The following is a 22972-nucleotide window of genomic DNA, read 5'->3' as shown; positions in this document are numbered from 1 at the left end:
GGAGAGAGAGGAAAGGGAGAGAAGAGTTGCAGGCGTAATTTGCAGGAGGAAGTGCTCAGCACGTGAGGAGCGCACGCGGGGGGAAGAGACAGATGGGATGTTGGACGCGCTGGGTTGAGAGGGCGCGCCCCTCCCCTCTCCGGAAAGGTGGGATCGTAACTCTCGGGGGCAAAAAAAAACAGCGCACGGGCTCCTGAAGCTGAAAGGCACGATGGGGCATGGCCAGAACACTCCGGCCCGGGCAAAGGGGCGGGCAATGAAATGCACGGACGAGTGGAGGAGACAAGCCATTTCCCGGCAAACATCCCCATTGGGAGGCGTCGAAGCTTTGGAAGTTGTGGATTGGTTGGAGCTCATGGCGGGCGGGCTCAAAGGAGGTCTGCGGCAGCAGGGTTGCCTCACCCACCCCTCCCTTCCCATGTCAACAAGCGGGCGCCTGTGCCGGGGTTTGCGTGTCTTTTCCTCTCATGCGCGGGTATTTGCTTTCCGAGCGAGGCCCGGGTTTGGCCTAGAGCCGGTGGTGCGGGCGGCGGCGTGATAAAAAGCGGGCGGCCTCTTTCCCTCTCTCTCTCTCTCTATGTATGAAAGAGCTCGCCTCGCTCAGAGCGTTTGGCGAAGCACACGAGTTTCGCAGTCAGAGAGGGAGGCGGCGGCGAAAAGGACGCGGCGGCAACGGCAGGATGCTGCAAGTCAGGACCTTGCATTGAAGCAGCCCGGGGGCACATAGCCACCTCCCTCCAGCCCACCTTGAGGATTTGCCTTTTGTTGTTGGTATACTTGGCTTCAGGCGCTCCTGTCGCCGCCTTCCCTTTGCCTTAGAAGGTAAAGTGAATTATTTTAAAACCTCCGCTCATCCCACCAGGGCCGCGGCAGAGCCGTACGGGCTGGGCAGAACCAGGAAACATCCGCGGCTCGCTTCCCGGCTCTGCCCAGCTCGCAAGGCTCGGCGCGACCCTGATGGGATGAGCGGAGGTTTTAAATAATTCGCTTTACCTTGAAGGCAAAGGAAGGCGGCGACAGGAGCGCCTGAAGCCAAGTGTCTCCTCTGGGCCCGGTTGCAGGGAGGAGCCCTGACTGGCCGCACATGGCTGCGCCAAATGCCACGGCGTTACTGTAACGCACGGCAGCAAGGGAGAAGGAAATTAACGGTGGCGAAAGGTCTCCGAACATCCAAGCTGTCGCCGCCCGCCCACCCGAGGATGCAAGGGGGAATTAAGTCACCCCGAAAAGACGGCCCAGCCGGTTTTTCGGGTCAAAAATAAGGCCCGGCCTTATTATGTGAGAAACACGGTATCTATCTATCTATCTATCTATCTATCTATCTATCCATTCATCCACCCATCTAGCTAGCTAGCTAGCATCTAGCTATTCTACCTTGTCACTGAAAGACTTCTCTGCCATAGTGATCATTCGTTCAGCTTTCAGCTTGTTAGTTTGTGCTTCCCATTTGCTTAGTCCCCCTGATTTCTGTCTTTGGAGAGGATTATTTTTAGGTTGTTTTATGACAGCTGTAAATGCTTTTGCGGGCAACATGGATGAGAAGCGATCCATAAAAGCATTCACTGAGCAAATGAAGACCACACTTACCAATGTAGATGGATGCGCTGGTGGCCTTGGAGTGGCAGCTGTTGGAAAGAAGGGAGGAAAGGAACAATAGTGAAATTTGTTTATGTATACAAGCAGACCCCCATTTACAACAATTCATTTAGTGACCATTTGAAGTTACAATGGAACTAAGAAAAGTGACTTATGCCTGTTTTTCACAGCTACAACCACTGCAGCGTCCCTTATAATCACGGGATCAGAATTCAGATGCTTGGCAACTGACATGTATTTATGACGGTTGCAGTGTCCTGGGGTCATGTGATCACCTTTTGTGTCCTTCTGACAAGCAAAGTCAAAGGGGGAGTCAGGTTCACTTAACAACCGTGTTATTAACTTAACAACTCCAGTGATTCACTTAACAACTGCATCAAGAAAAGTTGTAAATATATGACATATATACAGGCAGCCTATACCTAATGATAAACTGATCATGTAGTGCAAGGGTCTTCAAACTTGGCAAGTTTAAGACTTGTGGACTTCAACTCTCAGAATTCCTGAGCTAACACGACTGGAGGAGGAATTCTGGGAGTTGAGGTCCACAAGCCTTAAAGCTGTCAAGTTTGAAGACCCCTGATGTAGTGCCTCTTAGTGATCAGTAGCATATTCATTAATTCATTTTTTCACTTGGCATGGCTCCCCATCAGAGGTTCATGACTCTGAGCACCTAACAATATAAAACATTTTAAAAAACAGAAAATGACAACACATATAAATTATAACTGGGATGAAAACTAACTGATCAGTGATAATTGTTGTATGAGGATCCATCACACCTCCTGACCCTACCAGGCCTGGTGATAGAACCATGTGTTTAAGGCCCTGTGAAAGGTTGAAAGTGTCAGGGCCAATGTAATCTCAGGGTGGGATGAATGGAACTCATCACAAAAAAAGACTCTCTTCCTAGGCTCTGCTAGATGAACTCCCTAATAGATGGGACCCAGAACATCCCTCTTCTGCTGGACCCGGATAGGTACAGTGGTGTAATTCAGCTGGTTCAGACTGGTTTGGGCGAACTGGTTGTTAAATTACTCCCACCCCACCCCATCCACTATCGAAGTGGATCCTGGGCACTGCACTGCAATGGAGAAATGGGCAACAGAGCGGCTGGTGTGAGGAAATGAGAAGACCGCTTTCCCGCTTTCTTCTCCCTGCTCCTCCTCCTTTCCTTGTGCCAGCCGCTCCATTGGCTGTTTCTCCATTGCAGCACCCAGGATCCATTTTGCTAGCGGGATTAATTTAACAACTGGTTCACCTAGGCTCAGGTTGGCCGTTGGTGAACCTGTTGTTAACCAATGGATGGGTAGATATAATTCAGAGAGGCAGTCCCAGAAATAACCTAGGCCCTGTGCCATGAAGAGTTACAACCACTCCGTTGAACTGAATTGGAAAGATATTGGCAACCAGTGCAGTTTGCAGAGCAGAAACATAACATGGGCTGACCGAGAAGGTATACACAACGAAGCCCAAAATTTCCATTGCTAAGCAAGACAATGGATAAGCGAGTTTTGCCCCATTTTATGACCTTCCTTTCCACAGTTAAGTGAATCACTGCAGTTGTTAAGTTAATGACACAGTTAAGTGAATTTGCTTCCCCATTGACTTTGCTTGTTAGACATTCACAAACGGTGACCATCACCCTGAGACAATGCAACAATCATACAGTAAATACAGGGCAGTTGCCAAGTGCCTACATTTTGACTGTGTGACCATGAGGATGCTGCAATGGTCATAAATGTGAAAAACTGTTGTGAGTTGCTTTTTTCAGTCCCATTCTAATTTCAAACGGTCATTAAACATATGACTATAAACCAAGAACAACTTATATAACTGCCTGCAGTCATGTATATAAACACCTATAAAATTGAATGCCCTGACTTATGGGGATAGGATAGGAATATACATATGCAGCAAAAGGAACTTCTGGGACAATATTTTACTGATAATTCCACATCAGGCACAGAAGAAGCAAAGCCGGTTCTGAAGTTTTCGCGCATGAAGCAACATAAGTAAAATCCCCTGTTCTCCCCTGGGCCACTTACTGTTCATGGTCCATTAATTACACTCAATTTGTTTTGGGAAAGAGTCTGAGTGCCTTGAAACTACCTCATCGGAAATGCAGGCAAAGTTGCCGCAGCAGGAGCATCCTGAGTTGCCTTAGCATGCACGGTTAGTTAAGAATCGCCCTACCCAGAAAAGGAAGTGCTGGAAGAGGAGGAGGAGGCAGTAGTGGAAAAGCAAGCAACTCAGGACACTACCATGGCTTTGCCTGCGTTTCTTACTGATTTTGTCTGTAGTACCTCTTATGTAGGGCAGGACAGCTGTTCCATAGGTCTGTTCATCTTCTAGGTCTCCATTATGTCTCAGTGTGTTTTTGTGGATCAAGCCGGTGATTTTGCTTTTGTGGAAGCCGTTGGCTGTCAGTACTTTAGTCAGGGTGCATAGTTCAGTCTTTATGTGTGTCTTGTCTGCCAGGCGTTTGGTTCTAGCAATTAGTGTTTTGGCCACGGAGTTTATCTGTGCTGGGTGGTGGTGGGATTGGGCGTTGAGATAGCGGTTGGTGTGTGTTTTCTTCTGGTATATGGTGTTTCTTCTGGTAGATGGCACACTAGGAAACACCATGTGTTGGACTAGTGAGGAAGTGTGTTCCAGCTTTTTGACTGCATTTTTGTGTTCATCCAGGCGGGTGCTTATTCTTCTATTGGTCATCAAAAATAAATACCAACCAGCAGTCAAAAGCTGGAACATTGGACACCTTCCTCACTAGTCCAACACATGGAAGCCACAGGTCATAGCATCAACTTCAATGACACCAAAACCCTGGCCACTATAGAAAACCCTAATCACAGAATCATCAGAGAAGCCATAGAGATTGAAAAAGACCAGAAAGCATGAATAGAAGAGATGATTCCACCAGGCTGTCAATCATTTGGAAGCCTGCACTCACAAACAAAAAATCTCCACACCACAAGCCAGGCAAACACCTGGGCACAAACAGATCCCCCTGATACTTCCAGCTCAAACACATCCCAACCAGGCACCCAGATGAAACCCAGCTTCCTAACTAATGATATGTATATAAACACCTATAAAATTGAATGCCCTGACTTATGGGGATAGGATAGGATGAGATTCTGCTGAAACGTTGCTACAACTTTAAAAGAACAACTACAATGACGTGGGAAATATACATATGCAGCAAAAGGAACTTCTGGGACAATATTTTACTGATAATTCCACATCAGGCACAGAAGAAGCAAAGCCGGTTCTGAAGTTTTCGCGCATGAAGCAACATAAGTAAAATCCCCTGTTCTCCCCTGGGCCACTTACTGTTCATGGTCCATTAATTACACTCAATTTGTTTTGGGAAAGAGTCTGAGTGCCTTGAAACTACCTCATCGGAAATGCAGGCAAAGTTGCCGCAGCAGGAGCATCCTGAGTTGCCTTAGCATGCACGGTTAGTTAAGAATCGCCCTACCCAGAAAAGGAGGTGCTGGAAGAGAGGAGGAGGAGGCAGTAGTGGAAAAGCAAGCAACTCAGGACACTACCATGGCTTTGCCTGCTTTCTTACTGATTTTGTCTGTAGTACCTCTTATGTAGGGCAGGACAGCTGTTCCATAGGTCTGTTCATCTTCTAGGTCTCCATTATGTCTCAGTGTGTTTTTGTGGATCAAGCTGGTGATTTTGCTTTTGTGGAAGCCGTTGGCTGTCAGTACTTTAGTCAGGGTGCATAGTTCAGTTTTTATGTGTGTCTTGTCTGCCAGGCGTTTGGTTCTAGCAATTAGTGTTTTGGCCACGGAGTTTATCTGTGCTGGGTGGTGGTGGGATTGGGCATTGAGGTAGCGGTTGGTGTGTGTTTTCTTCTGGTATATGGTGTTTCCTCTGGTAGATGGCACACTAGGACACACCATGTGTTGGACTAGTGAGGAAGTGTGTTCCAGCTTTTTGACTGCATTTTTGTGTTCATCCAGGCGGGTGCTTATTCTTCTATTGGTCATCAAAAATAAATACCAACCAGCAGTCAAAAAGCTGGAACACACTTCCTCACTAGTCCAACACATGGAAGCCACAGGTCATAGCATCAACTTCAATGACACCAAAACCCTGGCCACTATAGAAAACCCTAATCACAGAATCATCAGAGAAGCCATAGAGATTGAAAAAAGACCAGAAAGCATGAATAGAAGAGATGATTCCACCAGGCTGTCAATCATTTGGAAGCCTGCACTCACAAACAAAAAAATCTCCACACCACAAGCCAGGCAAACACCTGGGCACAAACAGATCCCCCCTGATACTTCCAGCTCAAACACATCCCAACCAGGCACCCAGATGAAACCCAGCTTCCTAACTAATGATAGCCGTCCATTTACCCGAAGCCAAGCTGCACTAAAGGCCTCCAATAAAGCAACACAATGCTGCCAGCCAATCAAGATACAAAAAGAGCCAAAAACAGACAGAAGATATTAGAGACACCAATCAAGCAGAACACAGCAAACTCCGAGACCAATAAACACAGACCAAGACTCCCAACCAATCAGGATGAAGAAAAACCATTCTGGCACAGCAATAGGCTGCCCCAAATTTAAATCTGAAACCACTGTAAAAGTCTGACTCACAGACGGACACAATACAGAAGCCTGATGATGGCAGATGAGATTCTGCTGAAACGTTGCTACAACTTTAAAAGAACAACTACAATGACGTGGGAAAATACCCGAACCAAGCCGAATACCATACTTGTAAGTACCATGAAAACTTAAGAATATATATATATATATATATATATATATATATATATATATATATATATATATATATATATATATATATATAATTTATATTTAATTTTAAAAATTATATTAAATATATTAGCTTTTTTTTAAAAGAAAATCGTATTAGTGGTCCTTGGGATTTAAAAGTATGAATTTGGTGGGCCCTGGGATCCAAAAGGTTGGCGACCCCTGTTCTAGACCACTATCCTACCCAAGTTAATGCCAGTCAATTCTAATGGTCTGATTGACCAACTAAATCCCAGACCCTCTAATTAATGCCAAATCTATCAGTACAGTAGAGCCCTCCAGATGTGTGGACAATAAATTCCTAGATTCCCTTAGCCCAGGGGTCCCCAAACTTGGCAACTTTAAGACTTGTGGACCTCAACTCCCAGAATTCTGGAGTTGAAGTCCAGAAGTCTTAAAGTTGCCAAGTTTGGAGACCTCTGCCTTAGCCAATATCACTTTTCCCCTTGCTACTATGCTAGGGGAGGAAATTTGGGGAGTTGAAGCCTACATCATCTGAAGGATGTTAGCTTAGACAAACTCTGATACCATCCTTCTCTGCAGTTCCTTTTTTTTTTTAAAAAAAAAAACTGTAATACAATCTTTAAGGAATATAGATTTTATGATAACTAAAACATATATACCCCGGGAAGAAAATAACCAGAATTGCCAATCCTTTTCTCAGATATAGGAGAGAAGTTAAAACCTTACCTGATTGCATTTCAGGATTTGGGGTGCTTTCCTTCAGATAATAGATAAGGCCATCAGGTTTGAGTTTGAGATACTCAACCAGCTGATGAAAGAATGTTGAAGGAGAAGAGCATAAGAGGAAAGAGAAGGAATGGGATGGGATGGGATGGGGAGGAGAGGAGAGGAGAGGAGAGGAGAGGAGGGGAGGGGAGGGGAGGGGAGGGGAGGAGAGGAGAGGAGAGGAGAGAAAAAAGCTTTATTGCTGCTTTCAAATGTACACGAATCAGCATATATTAAAATGAAATTTTGTTGCATCCAGTCTCCAAAGGTAACCATTATGCTTATGCATTATATAACCCGCCATACATATATGACACAGAGAAACATGACAGTCTAGTTCGAATGTATACCTATGCATGGCAGGGGGGAAAAAGAATCCTGCGAATGGCAAAAGGAACAAAGCTGTTTCAGAACCTGGAAGTCCTGCTAGAAATACTTCAAAACCTCCTCCCAGAGGTGAGCAACAGAAAGAAGGGGATGTGTGGGATCTCTAACCATGCTTTGAGCTGTAAGCACATAGCACTTATAAGCGGGATCTTGAATGACAGGAAGCGAGCTTCCTATAATCTTCTCAGCTGTCCTTACCACTCTCTGTATGGACTTTCTATCTGAGGCATTGCTGCCATCAAACAGGGATGCAGTTTGTTAAAACGTTCTCAATCATGCCTCTCTAAAACGTGGCCAGGACAGAAGGAGAAAGGTGTGCTCTCCTCACCCAGTGCAGGAAATGCAAATGCTGGTTTGTACACTTTACTAAAGACTTTACTAAAGACAGTTCTAGGAGACTATAAAATTAATGAACAACCAAGGTTTTTAGTTTAATGGCCTTTTTGGCATCCTTATTTTCCTGCATCCCATAGAGAAAGTGGGAGGGAAATTAAACATCTCAAAAAGATACGTGAAAAAGTGAGAAATGCATTTTATGGGACTTATTGGAGCAGTGCTGCCCTTCCTGGGTTTCATTTGGCCAATACAGATAATCCTCGACTTATCACCCCCAAATTGCTGTTGCTAAACAAGACAGTTGTTAAGTGAGGTTTATCTTATTTTATGACCTTTCTTGCCACCCTGGTTGAGTGAATCACTGCAGTTCTAACATTAGTAACATGGTTCTTAAGTGAATATCTTTTCCATTGACTTTGCCTATCAGAAGGTCACAAAAGGTGAATACATGATCACCCTGGGGCATTGTAACAATGAGAAATATGAACCAGTTGCCAAGCATCCGAATTTTGATCATGTGACTGTGGGGAATGCTGCAATGGTTGTAAGTATGAAAAACAAAGAGCTACAAACAGAAACTTATCAACCAAAGAAGACACTTTGGTTGGTAAGTTTTTTCCACTTACCAACCAGAGAGCCAATACAGCACCGGGCTAGAAAGTGGGAGACTGTGAGTTCTAGTTCTGCCTTAACCATGAAAGCCAGCTGAATGACTTTGGACCAGTCACCTTCTCTCAGCCCAATTCACCACATAGGATTATTGTTATGGGGAAAATAGGAGGAGGAAGGTATGTTGGATACAGGGGTGGGATTCTACCGGTATACAAACCAGTTTGATGATTGTGCGCTTTGTGTGTGCTCCGCATTTAAAAAAGCACAAATACCTTCTACTGCAGTCCCTGTGAATAAAACAGCTGAGGCGCGGGAAACCACTCTGTCACAAGAATCAGCTGTGCTCTAACAAAAGGCAATAAAGCACAGGAAAGAGCAGGGACGGGCAGGCGGGTCCAGTGGTGGTATTCTACCTGTTCGATCTGGTTCTGCCAAGCCGGTAGGTCCAATGAGCAGTGGAGACTGAACCGGTTCTCTCCGACGGTGTGCTGTTTGGCCCACCCACCCGCCCGGGCTCCCATACTAACCTTCATGTCCTGCTTTTGAAGCGCAGCTGCATTGCGCGGCACAACAGATTGCCACGTGTCAGATGCTGAAGCAACAGGGAGAGTGTAGGATTGCAGGAGGTGAGTCAGAAAGCCTCTGCACCTGTGCAAAGTGCATGTTTGGCGCATGCACATGCGCAAAGCATGCCTACCAAGCCACGCTCACCAAACCGGTGGTAAAAAATTTGTGAAACGCACCGCTGGGTGGGCCCACATCTCAACACTACCAGCTGATCTTTGGAACAAGGGGCTCACCCAAACCGGTCCGAACCAGTAGAATCCCATCCCTGGTTGGATATGTTCACCAACGGGTTATTTATAAACAAAAGGTAGGTTATAAATAAGCAAACAAGCAAGCAAAGCACTCATTCTTCACTGCAATCTCACCTGCCACAGTGTATCAAATTTGGTTCCATCTTCTACAGAGTATTTCCCTGATTTTCCTTGTACTATTCGATAGTGATAAACAGTCTTTCCGTATACAAGGGAGAGGGCGTAGCTTCCTTGTTCTTTCTTTTGTCTCAACCTGATGGGAAAAGGAGAGGAAGACTAGAAATAGCTACATTTCCACAAACGAACTGTACGATTCCGATGCAGCAACTTAAAACAGATTGGTAATTCTGTCAGCTTTCTCTTACATGCAAATCTGTCACGTTAATATTTATCTGGGTCTCCTCCCCTCTTTTTTTTTTTTTTTTTTGCAAATCTATCAATAGAATGAGTCTCAGAACTTTTGTTTAAAAAAACGTTTAGATTAAATTGTCCTAGGCTGCATTAACGGAGGGATAGAATCAAGATCACACAAAGTGTTAATATCACTCTATAATGCCTCGGTAAGGCCACACTTGGAATACTGCATTTGGTTTTGGTCACCATGAATGTAAAAAAGATTTTGAGACTCTAGAAAGAATGAAGAGAAGCACAACGAAGATGATTAGGGGACTGGAGACTAAAATATATAAGGAACAGTTGCTGGAATTGGGTATGTCTAGTTTAATGAAAAGAAGGGGTGACATGACTGCAATATACCAATGTCTCAGGGGTTGCCATAAAGAAGAGGGAGTCAAGCTATTCTCCAAAACACCTAACAGTAGAACAAAAAGCAATGGGTGGAAACTAATCAAGGAGAGAACCAACCTAGAACTAAGGAGACATTTCCTGACAATTAATCAGTGGAACAATTTGCCTCCAGAAGCTGTGGATGCTTCAATACCAGAAGTTTTTAAGAAAAGATGGACAACCATTTCTCTGAAATCGTACAAGATTTTCTGCCTGAGCAAGGGGTTGGACTAGAAGATCTTCAAGGTCCCTTCCAACTCTATTATTCTGTTATTGTGATAACTTGTGCATTTTTGTGCTGATTTCTTCAAACATAACACAGATTTTTGCAGATTTGCCTCTTATATAGATAGTCCTTGGTTTGCAACCACAATAGAGCCCAAAATTTCTAAATGAGGCACTGGTTAAGTGAATTTTGCCCCATTTTACAATCTTTCTTGCCACACTTTTTAAGTCAATCACTGCATTATTAAGTTAGTAACGTGGATCTTAAATGAATCTGGCTTCCCCATTGTTTTTGCTCAGCAGGTAGCAAAAAGTGATCACATGACCCCAGAAAATTGTAGCCATCATAAATATGTGTCAATTACCAAGCATCTGAATTTTGATCATGTGACCATGGGGATAATGCAATGGTCATAAGTGTGAAAAACAGGAATAAGTCACTTTTTTCAGTGTGTTGTAATTTTGGAAGGAATTGAGCTATTGTAAGTCGATGTATTTTGCCCCATTTACTTTTTTTTCAATTATTCTAGTATCAAACTAAGTAACATCACCAACACCAACTTCAACAGCACTGATGATGTTCCCTAGTTTAGTAATGAAACGTCTGTTGCAAGAAAACATCCAAATTCTGAGAGTACCAAGGACCGCACGTTATATATCCATGCATAACAAAGTTACTAGTATTGCACCAATCAATTATGTCTGCCACAGACAAAAACATTTTAGATATAAAATTTTAATGTTAGACTGCAGGAGATAAGATTTTAACATCATGGAGGGCAAAAAAAGAATATTTTGTTTATATCACTTTTAAAATATAAGGCTAAATACATTTGCATTGAAATGCAAACTTAATCAATTTCACTCCCTTCCTTAGGAAGCACTGGGAAATTCTCCAGCAAGAGAGATATACAAGCCCACTTAAGATATAGTGATTTCTCAGTTCAATTTTAATTTCCCATGAAATGCCTCTAGGCCTATCATCCGACTTTCTCAAAATGCCTTGGAACTGGATGCTCTCAGGATATTTTGGACTGTTGACAGAATGAGATTTATTGGACTCACTAGAGAAACTATTGAGAAACTGCTGCCAATGCAGTTTTTAGAAAGACATGACCATTTTTAGAAAACTAGTTCCCTGGAGATGTAAATAAATATAGTATAAACAGTAATTTTATATATAAAAAAGAGACACATACTTTCACTACAAATCCTAATAACTGATATTTTGAAAAAGCTAGTGACAAAGCTGGCTTGGATATTGCCTGATGGTATGTTCCAAAATCCTAGAATAACATGGTTAAACAATTGAAATCTTAAATTTGAATGATTTTAATTGCTAAGAAATTATTATGAAGTAAATTATAATTTTAAGGGATTATTTTGGCATTTTACAACTGATTCAAATACCTTGCAGACCAAAGTTTTTAAATGATTGCAATTGTACCAATTTTAACGAATGTTTATACATTAAACACTGTTTGTGTTTTGTGTACATTAAACACAAAATCAATCATTTATAACAAAGACAAAAGAAATCCCTGGTGAGTCTAATCCCTGAGGGAACAGAATAGAATAATCTATTCAAAGAGGCTCCCCCTGAATCAGAGTTAACCGTGTATTTATTATTCATTAACACCCAATTCACAACATGTAAATATGACTGACTGGTTTAAGCCTTGGTCTAAGGATTGCAAGATTTGGCTGAGTTTTACTGTCCTAAGATTTCATATATTACTTTACATGTATCCATGTATTCATAACTATGTTTATACTTATACCTATTATCTTGTAATCAATTGACAAATAACATAAAATAAAATAAATGAATGCATGTGGTTTGATATAGGTCCGTGATGGCGAACCTATGGCACATGTGCCACAGGTGGCACGCAGAGCCATTTGTGCCGGCATGTGAGCCGCAGGCAAACTTACCTCACTGCACATGTGCATGCCTCCCAGCTGATTTTCGGCTGGTTTGAGGCCTTTTTCGGCCTCCTAGGCTTCAGGAGAGCCTCTGCAGCCTGAAAAATAGGCCCATTTCATCACTTCCTGTATACTGGAAATAATGAAACAGGCCTATTTTTCAGGCTGCAGAGGCTTTCCTGAAGCCTAGGAGGCCGAAAAAGGCCTCAAACCAGCTGAAAATCAGCTGGGAGGTGCAGTGCAGGTAAGGGGGCCGGGGATTGCGTACACATGCGCAAAGGGCATGGGGGGGCACGCATTGTCTTCTGGGTGTTGCCACGTGAGCGCGCATACGCGAGCACACGCACAATCTTTGGCACAGGAGCCCAAAAAGGTTAACCACCACTGATATAGGTAGTCCTCAACATACCAACACAATTGACCGCAAAACTTCTGTTGTTAAGTGAGACCCTTATTAAGTGAATTTTGCCCGTTTTACAAGCTTTCTGGCCACCATTGTTAAGTGAATCACTGCAATTATTAAGTTAGTGACTTAGTTGTTAAGTGAATCCGGCTTCCCCATTGACTTTGCTTGTCAGAAGGTGGCAAAAAGTAATCACATGACCCTGGGATCTTTTGTCATGGTTGTTAAACAAATCATCATGGTAGCTAAATGAATCACGTGGTTGTTCAACAAATCCACCACCTTCCTGCATTGACTTTGCTTGTCAGAAGGTTGCAAACGCCAATCACACGAACCCCAGGATGCTGAAACCTGTTGTAAATATATACCAGTTGCCAAGCACCCAAATTTTGATCACGTGACTGTGGGGACTCTGCGACAGTTGCACAAGTGTGAGGACCAGTCATAAGCCATTTTCTTCAACACCGTTGTAACTTTGAACGCTCAATAAATAGATTGGTTGTAAGTCAAGGACTGCCTATAAAAGGCTGCTTAGCCAGAATGTAGATGTTCTGACCCAGTTCCCCAAACTCGACAAACCCTCTGACATGAACTCAAAAAATTATTAGGAGCGCCAGTAGCCCTGAAAATAAGTTTCTCTCGCAGGCTAACAAGTCTGTCCAGCCGGAAGATGAATAGTTATGTGCCACACCTATTCATCCCTGCCTCCTGCCTTTTATCCCCAAAGCTAGAGGGGGGCCTCTCTAGCACCGGTGGCTCTCCCTTCCCCAGGATTGACCCACGGCTTTCCAACTGTCCAGACAGTTTAAAGTTAATGGGATATGGGATAGTTAGTTAGGATTTGAGAGCTGTCCCCTTAAGGGAATGCCTCATGGTAAATGTAGTTAAGGTATCCTGGGAAATGTACTCCATGTCATGTGGTCACATCTGTAATCCTGATTGGTCACTAAATTGACCCTTGTTGGGTTGGGGGAGGCTCCCTCACTCTTGCCTGAAGCCATTACCATGCGGCTTCTTCAATCGTCATGGGGTTGAGACCTTATTATCTTCCTACACCACAATTCAGATATGCAAAGGATTGGACATTAAGAAGAACCTCACCATAAATGTGAGTTGACAGGATGCCTGATGAACCAATAAAAAAGACTTTGTGTGGATGCTTGGTGGAGTTGATCTATCTGCCTTTGTACAGGACAGGCTGAATAGTTCTCCTCTGCCTTCTGTGCAGCCGTGCATCAGGCACTGGACTCAGCTGTTCCTCCCCTTCTTCATCATCAACCACCTCCAGATCTGGGGGCTGTTGACTCTCCATCTGAGGGCTGATGGGCAGCCCAGGCTCTGCCTCTGCCTCTGCCTCTGCCTCTCTCTCTCTCTCTGCCAGCTCCATTCCCTCTTCCCCCTCGGAGTTCCCAAGTTGTCCTGATGCTGACCAGTGGTGGTATTCTACCAGTTCGGCCCGTTTCTGGTGAGCCAGTAGCAGCGATGAGCAGTGGAGACCAAACTGGTTCTTTCTGCCGCTCTGATGTTGGGCCCGCCTGCCCACCCTGGCTCCCATACTCACCTTTATCCACTGAATTTGAAGCGCAGCTGCTTTGCGCGGCACAGAATAGGGCTGCGTGGCAGCTGCTCCAGCAACTGGGATCGTGCAGGCTTGTAGGAGGCGAGTTAGAACGCCTCTGTGCCTGCGCAAAGTGCGCATTTGGCACACGCATGCACACCAAGTGTGTGCACGTGTGTAAAGCGCGCCCACTAAGCCACGCTCACTGAACCGGTGGCAAAAATATTTGAATCCCACCACTGATGCTGACCCTGTCTCTCACAGCTCCTCCTCCTCTGATTCAATTGCTGGAGGGGCCGGTGGCCGACAGGCCACAATACTATAATTATGCAAATGTGTGTGTCTTAAATATGGAACTGCAGGTAGTGGGGAGGAAAAAAAAATTATCCAGAACTAAAGGGATCCTTAAATGCTTACAAGAATTTCCCATCAGGCTGTGCTCCTGAGTAGAGCCGGCTCTCAGCTTGCTCTCGGGAGATGGGGCCATGGTACCAAGGCATTTTCTCATGAGCAGTGGTGGCCAGAAGTTTCTCCACTTGAGGTGCTTGGCTTATGATTGCTACTTCAAGATTTTCTCCCTATAAAAAAAAGAAGAGGGGGAGGGAAATTATCTTTCGCATTATTGGGAATTATTAAAACATGGGAGATAAGTAACAATGGATGGGGAAGTTTGCTATTTTTCTGCCCTAAAGTATGTTTGGATAAATGGATAAAATTCAATCTAATATTTTCCCCAGCAATCTGAATAGAAAAAGTTGGGAGTGGGATGGGGGTCAGGCATAACGTAGAAGAATATTTCAGTACAAAACTAATTTACCCCCAACCCTAAACCTGGCAGTTTAATTTCTACAATTAAATTCAGTGCAAAAGAGGAAAGGATATTCTGGAACTATACATTCCTCCCTAAAAAATATAAATTCAGTGTTTTGGAATGGTTTGGAATCAAACCATTCTAAAAAACACTGACTCTCTCTCTCTCTCTCTCTCTCTCTCTCTCTCTCGGAACTAAAACTCATATTTATTGTACTTACTAAGCTTTCGTCAACCTCTGCTGACATCATCAAGAATATTAAGCTACCATTACAGAGATCCATGCATTTATATATCATTAATCAATTTAGCCCTTGCACAGGTAATAGGCCCTTCCAACTGCCTCCCACCCATAATTAACTCTGTTGTTTGTGCTTCAATCATGTTAGTCAAAGGAGGCTCATCTCGTTGTTCCCTCCCTTGCCAGACCCAGCCTGGAATGCTTATCTCTAAGAGGTGATGTTAACCTGCCAGCTATTGCAATTTGTTGCTTTGCTCATGAAGAGCTATTCATTAACACAGCCATATCTTTTTTTTTTTTTACATTCAGAGACCTGAAAAAAAGACATAGTGGTTTTAATAGGTAGCAGCAAAGAGGAATTGAGCTTGTATGACTTTCAAAGCGGTTTTTCAAAATCATTCTCAAAATGTGCATAAGTGAATACAGGTGAATATGTGTGTGTTTGTCTCTCTGTCTCTCCCCCCCCCTCTCCCTCTGTGTGTGCGTCAGGGGGCTCTGTGTGTGTGTGTGTGTGTGTGTGTATGTGTGTGTGTGTGTGTGTACTGTACATAAAATATAGCATTATTGGGAATTTACTTTTGTCAATAGGTGTTGGATTTTGTAAGCCATCTCATATAAAACATATAAAAAGAAATAAATTCTCTAATGGGAAAAAAAAAATCAAACTGATGCTCATACCTCTAAGTTCCACGTTTGCCGGACGTATTCGCGGACCATATTCTCCCGGATGTTATCAAAAATCCCCAGCTGGGGTTCCAGGCCATTAGGACGGTTGCAAGGTTTCTTCAAAGGACAGCAAAGTCCGTCTGCATCCTTGGAATAAAATTCGCAGAGCTCTTCGGGGCCACAGTGCGCTTTCCCTCCAGAGATGGCAAAGGTCCCATTCATCTGACGCTCGATGGAGTAATGGTGAAACTGGAGTTTGTGCACCATAGAGAGGACATAGCCGCCAAGATTGCGAAGGCACTGTCGCAGCAAGAATAGCCCATCCGACATCCCTGCCAGTTTGAGGTGATCCTCGGCATCTGACCGGGAGATGCTGCCAAAGTAGAAAGGTAGATGGGCGGCTGGATTGGGCATCTGGAGAGCGTGGCTGGTTCCACCACAATGTGCTATAGTTTAAAAATGTCTAAAAAGAAAAGGTGAACCTCGTGATTAACAAAAAAAAAGAAAATATATACCTGCCAAGGCACCTCTCCTTAGTTTCCTTTGGACAAAAATGATACAATCTTCAGAAACAAATTCGCTTGCAGAAAGAGGACAGTAGCAAAATAAGTATGCTCCTATCTATCTTTCTTTGATTATTTACCTTTAAAAAAAAAACCAAAATCATATCTCAGAAAGCAGCTGCCTCTAAAAGTTTTTGAAGGTTGAGTAAAAGATGCACATGGAAGTTTTGAGGGTTAAGAACTCTGGGGGGATGGAGTAAAAAATGTAAGATTAGAGTTATTTCTATATTCTCATACTTCCATTTGATGGGTTCCAATGGACAAACAGGAGGAGGAGGAGGAGGAGGAGGAGGAGGAGGAAGAGGAAGAGATCAGGAAGGAGGAGAAAGATATGGAAGCGAAGGAGAAAAATCAGGGAAGAGGAGGAGGAGGGGGACGTTGTTTATAGTTTTACTATTCAGTGAGAAAATGGTGGACAGACTCAAGCTCCTAAACCACCAAAAGACTTTAAAGAACCTGGTTTAAGATAACCTGCTTGTTGGGACCTGCACATTCTCACCTCATCACCATCCAGTCCTAAAGCCCAGAGTATATTTTTTTTCTCTTCTTTTCAAAGTCAAAACAGCCATTTGTGACATTCATAAGCAGGAAATTGTGGCAGGAAACCAGCCAGTGATGGCTGCAAGTAAACAGAGCAGGTAGGTTGGGTCTCGGTGGGTGTCTGGATTTTGCCCCCTAAAGAAAAATATTTCACACATTCTATTCACCGAAAATACATTAAAAATAGGTATTTGTTGCGGTGAAGGAATCCTCAGGCAAAAGCAAAGGTGTACAGACCCTTTAAAATCTGTAAAGGTTTGTACTATTTGCCTCTTCATTGATCTGAATGGTAAAATGTAGAAAAAGACCGTCTTATTAAATGAGATTTAAACACCCCAGTGGTAACAGCAGCAAAGGATTGAACCAGAGCAACAACAGCATTTTCCCTTTTTTACACCTAGTCTCTTATATTTAGACTGCTTTATACATGGAGGTTGGACTTAAGCATAGTACACAAAATTATCTGCTACAATGTCCTACCAGTCAATGACGACTTCAGCTTCAACTGCAACAATACAAGAGCACACAGCAGATACAAACTCAATGTAAAACGCTCCAAACTTGATTGCAGAAAGTACGACTTCAGCCACAGAGTGATCAATGCCTGGAATGCACTACCTGATTCTGTTGTCACATCCCCAAACCCCCACTCCTTTATCCTTAAACTATCCACTATTGACCTCAACCCATTCCTAAGAGATATTTCGGTGGGGGTGCATAAGTGCATCATCGTGCCTACCGTCCCTGTCCTATCGTCTCCATTTATTCGTACCTATTTCCTGTATTCTTACTCATGTTTATACTTATGCCTATTATTTTGTAAGCGATTGACAAATCAAATAAATAAATAAATATTTAAATCCCTGTAAAGTAGCAAATGCAACCACTTTGAATAAAAGCCCCATACATAAATAGACTTCTGCTGTGTTGGCACAAGTATCTGTGCAATCCTAAATTTCTTTTTCCAGCACTGGCAGTAACCCATAATGCTCTTTGGAATTCCATAAATTATTGAAGGAAAAAAATTCCCTCTTTTATTTTAAATGCCAATAGACACCGCAGGTTCTATTCAGTTAACACAGACAAGAAAAAGAGCTTTGTTCATCTCTCAGATATTTTTTTTTTTTTTTTTTGCAACTTATTATGCTGGGCAAGCAATTTTGTTTCCCCTGCCACTAATAAGATCTTCTTCAATTTACTTGCTTATATTTTACTTACATTCTACCATTATTCCATTATTTCCCAGAAACTCTATCCAATATATTCTATCTTTGATGGCTTAAAGAAACAATATCAGTTGTAACAAAACTGTAGTCGATCAACAACAGATATGGAGGAATAGTTAAAAGCACAGGGAATGCTTATCTCTCTTCAAGCCAACATCTACCTGGTTTCATCCACAAACCCTACATCCCATGGTTCAGACATGCCCTGGTAACTACTTTTGTAAGACTTATTCCTTCCTTCCTTCCTTCCTTCCTCCCTCCCTCCCTCCTTCCAAAAGGTGATCACACGATCCTGGGATATAGCAAAGATTATAAGTATAGACCAGTTGCCAAGCATCTGAATTTTTGTCACATGGCCATGGGATGCTACAAACATTATAAAAATTGGTCATGTCACTTTTTTCACTGCTGTTGTAATTTTAAATGGTCACTAAGTGAACTGTTGTAAGTCAAGAACTACCTGTATACTGTTTTTAATATTTCATTTGCACACTGCCAGAATCTCTCTGTGAGAGAGATGGGTGGTTCCTAAATAAGTTAAATAGATAGATGATAGATAGATAGATAGTAAGAGAGAGTGAGAAACATAGATGGGGCACATACGAGCTATTACATATCCAATGTTATGCTTGGAATAGCAATATATTGTAATGGTATGTGAGAATGACCTTGGGAGATAGGAGGAAGAACTGCAGCCTGGACAATATTCTGGGAAATGAAACCTGTGTCCGAAGCATAAAGGGTGGAGAAAGCATCTCAGAGGCTTTCTAGTTTGCAGGAAAGTAAATTCAAGGATAGGAGAGGTACTTTCAGACTTGCAAGATTCTGTTAATGCAACCCTACAATAAAAATAAAGTTAATAATCATGATCATACTTTTAGTCTGGACTACTTTGAAGGGCTAACTTATATATATTTAGTAAAAAATAAAATAAAAATAAATACCTTGAAGGGCTAACTTATATATATTTACATGCTGGCATATGTTGGCATTCAGAAATAAGAAGTCTCCCTGGTACTTTTGGAAATTATTAATCACAAAGGCTCTTACTTGAGAGCTTGCTATGGTTCAAAAGCAGAGCATATGATCTCGGTTTGAAACTATGGATGGTTACTATGTACACAGACAAAACTACACGCCTGATCAATAATCCAACTTGTTATTAGCAATTTTCTGAACTCTTTAATATGAGAATAATCCTAAATACGTTGGAGTACTATGAAACACATCCAGGGAAGCAAATGGCGTTGATTCTCTTGGATGCACAGAAAGCATTTGATAATCCCAACTGGTAGTTTATGTTAGCACAACTGAAAGATATGGATTTTGGGGAAAGATTTATTAATACAATTAAGGCGATATATTACAAGCAAGTGATGATAAATGGAGATATGACAAGAGAAGGTTGCTATTTTAAGAAAAAGTACACGAAAAGGGTGTCCCTTGTCACCACTATTATTTATATTGACATTGGAGGTATTAAATAGAAATATCAGACAAGATATGGAGATAAAAAGTTTGGAAATAAATAAAGAAATACATAAATTACAGGCATTTGCAGACGATGTAGTTGTTATTAGCAATTTTCTGAACTCTGAACTAGGTGATTTTGTGGGGCCCTGCCATTAGTTCTCCACAAAAGAATAATTCCTACGCTGGATCAGGCCAATGATTCATTGTAGGGACTTTCTGAAGTATTAAGTTACCATTCTCTCTGCTCCTCCTTGAGTCAGCAGAACACTAGATGGACATAAAACATGCTGTCCCTGTTGCCGATCCATTTCTTAACTTTATGGTTTATTTTCAAAATTGTATCCCCGGCTTTATAGCAGGGGTGCAGCTAAGGATAATTGAAGCCTATCATACTCATGAGATAGATCAGAGAAATACAGCCGAGAAAAGGGGTTGCTTTTCCTAAGAAAGGTGAAAATAGTTACCTGAAAATTCAACCTTTAGGGAAAAAAGCATATTTTTAAAAATATTTAAAAATTTAGGTGAATTGAATAGAGCAGCTTCTAAAATTTACACTATTTATACAGTATATAAAATAAATTGGAAAGAAATTTGGGAGGCATCAACCAATTTAGGAAATTGTAGGGCAGGGGGGAAAAAAACTGTTCTGAGCTATTCCTACATCTCTTAAGGAGGATTCCTCACCTATAAACGGCATTACACTCCGACTCAGAAAAGTTACAAAATCACATGCTTCCCAAATGTTTGGAAAAGCGATGCACAAAAAGGAACTTATTTACATCTTTGATGGGAACGCCCTAAAATAAAAGTCTTTGGGGATAAGATACATGAAATAATTAACTGTATTAACGCCAAACTATTTGTAGAAGAAGTAGAATTAAGTTTGTTGTCTATCTGTTCAGGGTTAAGTTTTAGAACTATATGAAGGCATAAGGCAACTACTTTGCTGACAGCAGCCGAAGAGTCAATAGCCCACTGTTAGAAATGAAATTCTTCCTCATCCCTTGACAAACAGTTAAAAAAAACTCTGGCATTTCATATCTATGAAAAATTAACACATAAAAGGAGACGATTTTAAGAATATGCATACCCCCCAATTTTTAAGCCTTGTGGCATTTCTCCTAACAGCGCAAAACAAAAATGAAAAAGACCACTAAACCATGAATAAGCCACAGTTTGGAGTAAATGAAAAATGGTCCTTGATCACTACACGTTCCCTTGTCAAATGTTATCAAACAAAGACCCAGAATTGAGAATGACAAATGGAACTGAAGTTTAGCAGCCGTTACCCTTTCGCTTCATCTCCAGATAATCTTACTTACCTGATTTCAAAAAACAGGTAGACAAAAGAGACCTTCCTTCGGTCTTTTTGTTCTTTTCACAGAACCAATAAATAAAAGAACATGCAGTTAGAGATGCTCTCTCTCACACACACACAGCAGAACAGCGTTTGGGTGGCCATGTGGGCAGGGCAGAGCTGTTTGCCCTCAAAACGCTGGCTGCGCCTGTGACGTCACTGGGAGGCTTCACTTTCAAGTGAAAACCTGATTTCCTCCTTACTAAGGCAGGAAAGTTTGAAAGGAGCACATTTAAATGAATGCAAACGGAATTCATGATGCTCTGAAGAATACAACCGTGACCTTAAAACACACTTGTCATTTCCTTCACCAACAGGGCATCTGTACTTTGTCAGAGCTGCTCAGCAAGCCAAAATTCAACTGGTGGAGCCATTTCTATCCTGCCTGGTCTGAAAAACTACCAGTTTATGTCCCTGACTGCCAGATCACTATGGAAGGCCCAACATATTTTTAATTTTATTTTATTTTTAATTCAATTTATATGCCTCTCATCTCACTATCCAAAAATGGCATGTATATGGATGTTTTACACCTGTTCCTAACAGTAAGGATTCACTCAAATTCTTTTGCTTCTTAAAAAAAGAACAAATATATAGATATAGAATGATATAGATTTTGAAATTGTTAAAGGGTTGAAATAGAGACTGATCTGGATGCACATAGCATCCTATAAACTAGGTAGACCTTTATGCATGATTAAGATACAAGGGACAAGACCAGTGAACTTATGCTAAGATATAGTGCGAAATGAGGCTAAGCCAATATTTCATAAACTATACTGGATGAGTTTGGCAGAACATATTAAGGCAAACAATGATTTATAAATTGTGGTTGTTGAATTCATACAGGACGCTAATCCAAAACTAGACAAGTCTTATTATGGTTAAGTATGTCATACAAACTCAGCTTCAATTATAGACTGTTATACTGTACACTAAAGCAGTGGTCGCCAACCAGTGGGCCGGGAACCACTGGTGGTCCGTGAGGAAAATTTTGGTGGTCTTCAGAGAAATGTCCCCTCCAAAGCACACCCCCCCAAAGCAATTAATCCAGGCTGCGTGGGAACACAAAACCACCTCTCTCTTGAGGAGCGCTCATGGGGAGAAACAGCCAGAGTCACTCTCGTCTCTCAAGAGTCCAGCTGAAATTTCCCACGCTGTTTCTGAGAATACTCAGAGAGAGAGAGAGAGAGAGAGAGAGAGAATTTTACAGATAGCTTGGGCAAACTCCTGTTCCTGGGAGTCAAAGCACTGAAGCGCGAGTGGCGTGGGAAACTTCGATCGGGCTCCTCGAGCGAAGGTGGAATGCTGATGCCGCACAAATGCAAGCAGCGCAGTGCTCCTGCACCTTCCAGCCATCTCCATCACTGTTTTGGCCCACCTGTGCCACCGCCCCCCTCTTGCCACAACAGCACCTGGCCGGCGAGGGCTGTACTGCTTTTTGCACATTGCACCACCTGCAAATTAAACATGCCAACCCCTACGGCAGAGATTTCCAACCCCACCATGGGCCGGTCCCATATTCCAGAGCTGCAGTAGTCACAAGGTTGGCCCTTTGGTCATCCCGGAGCAGCTCCTCCAGTCCATGGCAGTTCGGTGCACCCAGGTGGAGAAGCAGCTGCTCCAGGATGACCAAAGGGCCAGTCCTGTGACAACTGCAGATCTGGAATATGGGACCGACTTTTCCAACAACGTCAGCAAGACATCCAGGGCGGATTTCCCTCCCCTGCCATTGGTCTTACTGCTTTGCCCAGGAGGCTTCCCTGGGGCCCAGGAAGACAAGACAATGGAGGGGGAACAGCCCCCCTGCCCCCTCCATTGTTTTGCCTTCCTGGGACCCAGGGAGGCCCCAAAAGAAAGCGTGGGGGTGGGTGCTGTGCACTCCCCCACATCCATTTTCTGCCTTCCTGAG

At 42.7% G+C, this 22972-nt stretch overlaps 1 protein-coding gene across 1 annotated transcript in view; it reads right to left on the bottom strand.

Annotated features, from left to right (window-relative positions):
- The window catches only part of ZAP70 (zeta chain of T cell receptor associated protein kinase 70), a 40847-nt gene extending 19723 nt beyond the window's left edge, over positions 1-21124 (bottom strand). Inside the window, exons 1-6 of the mRNA XM_087952645.1 lie at positions 21026-21124; positions 15914-16364; positions 14602-14762; positions 9401-9539; positions 7095-7176; positions 1588-1625 (exon numbers count right to left, since the gene is read on the bottom strand). Of these exons, the coding sequence (XP_087808771.1) occupies positions 1588-1625; positions 7095-7176; positions 9401-9539; positions 14602-14762; positions 15914-16315 (822 nt within the window). The 5' untranslated portion in view covers positions 16316-16364; positions 21026-21124. The remainder of the gene's footprint in view (positions 1-1587; positions 1626-7094; positions 7177-9400; positions 9540-14601; positions 14763-15913; positions 16365-21025) is intronic.
- Positions 21125-22972: the final 1848 nt, after the last annotated feature.

The sequence above is a fragment of the Notechis scutatus genome, chromosome 1, assembly GCF_049901735.1.
Source record: "Notechis scutatus isolate UNSWTSFEM ecotype Mainland chromosome 1, rNotScu1.2, whole genome shotgun sequence".
Taxonomy (NCBI): domain Eukaryota; kingdom Metazoa; phylum Chordata; class Lepidosauria; order Squamata; family Elapidae; genus Notechis; species Notechis scutatus.
Note: the sequence above shows the minus strand (reverse complement) of the source record. Positions and strands in the feature narration are given on the sequence as shown.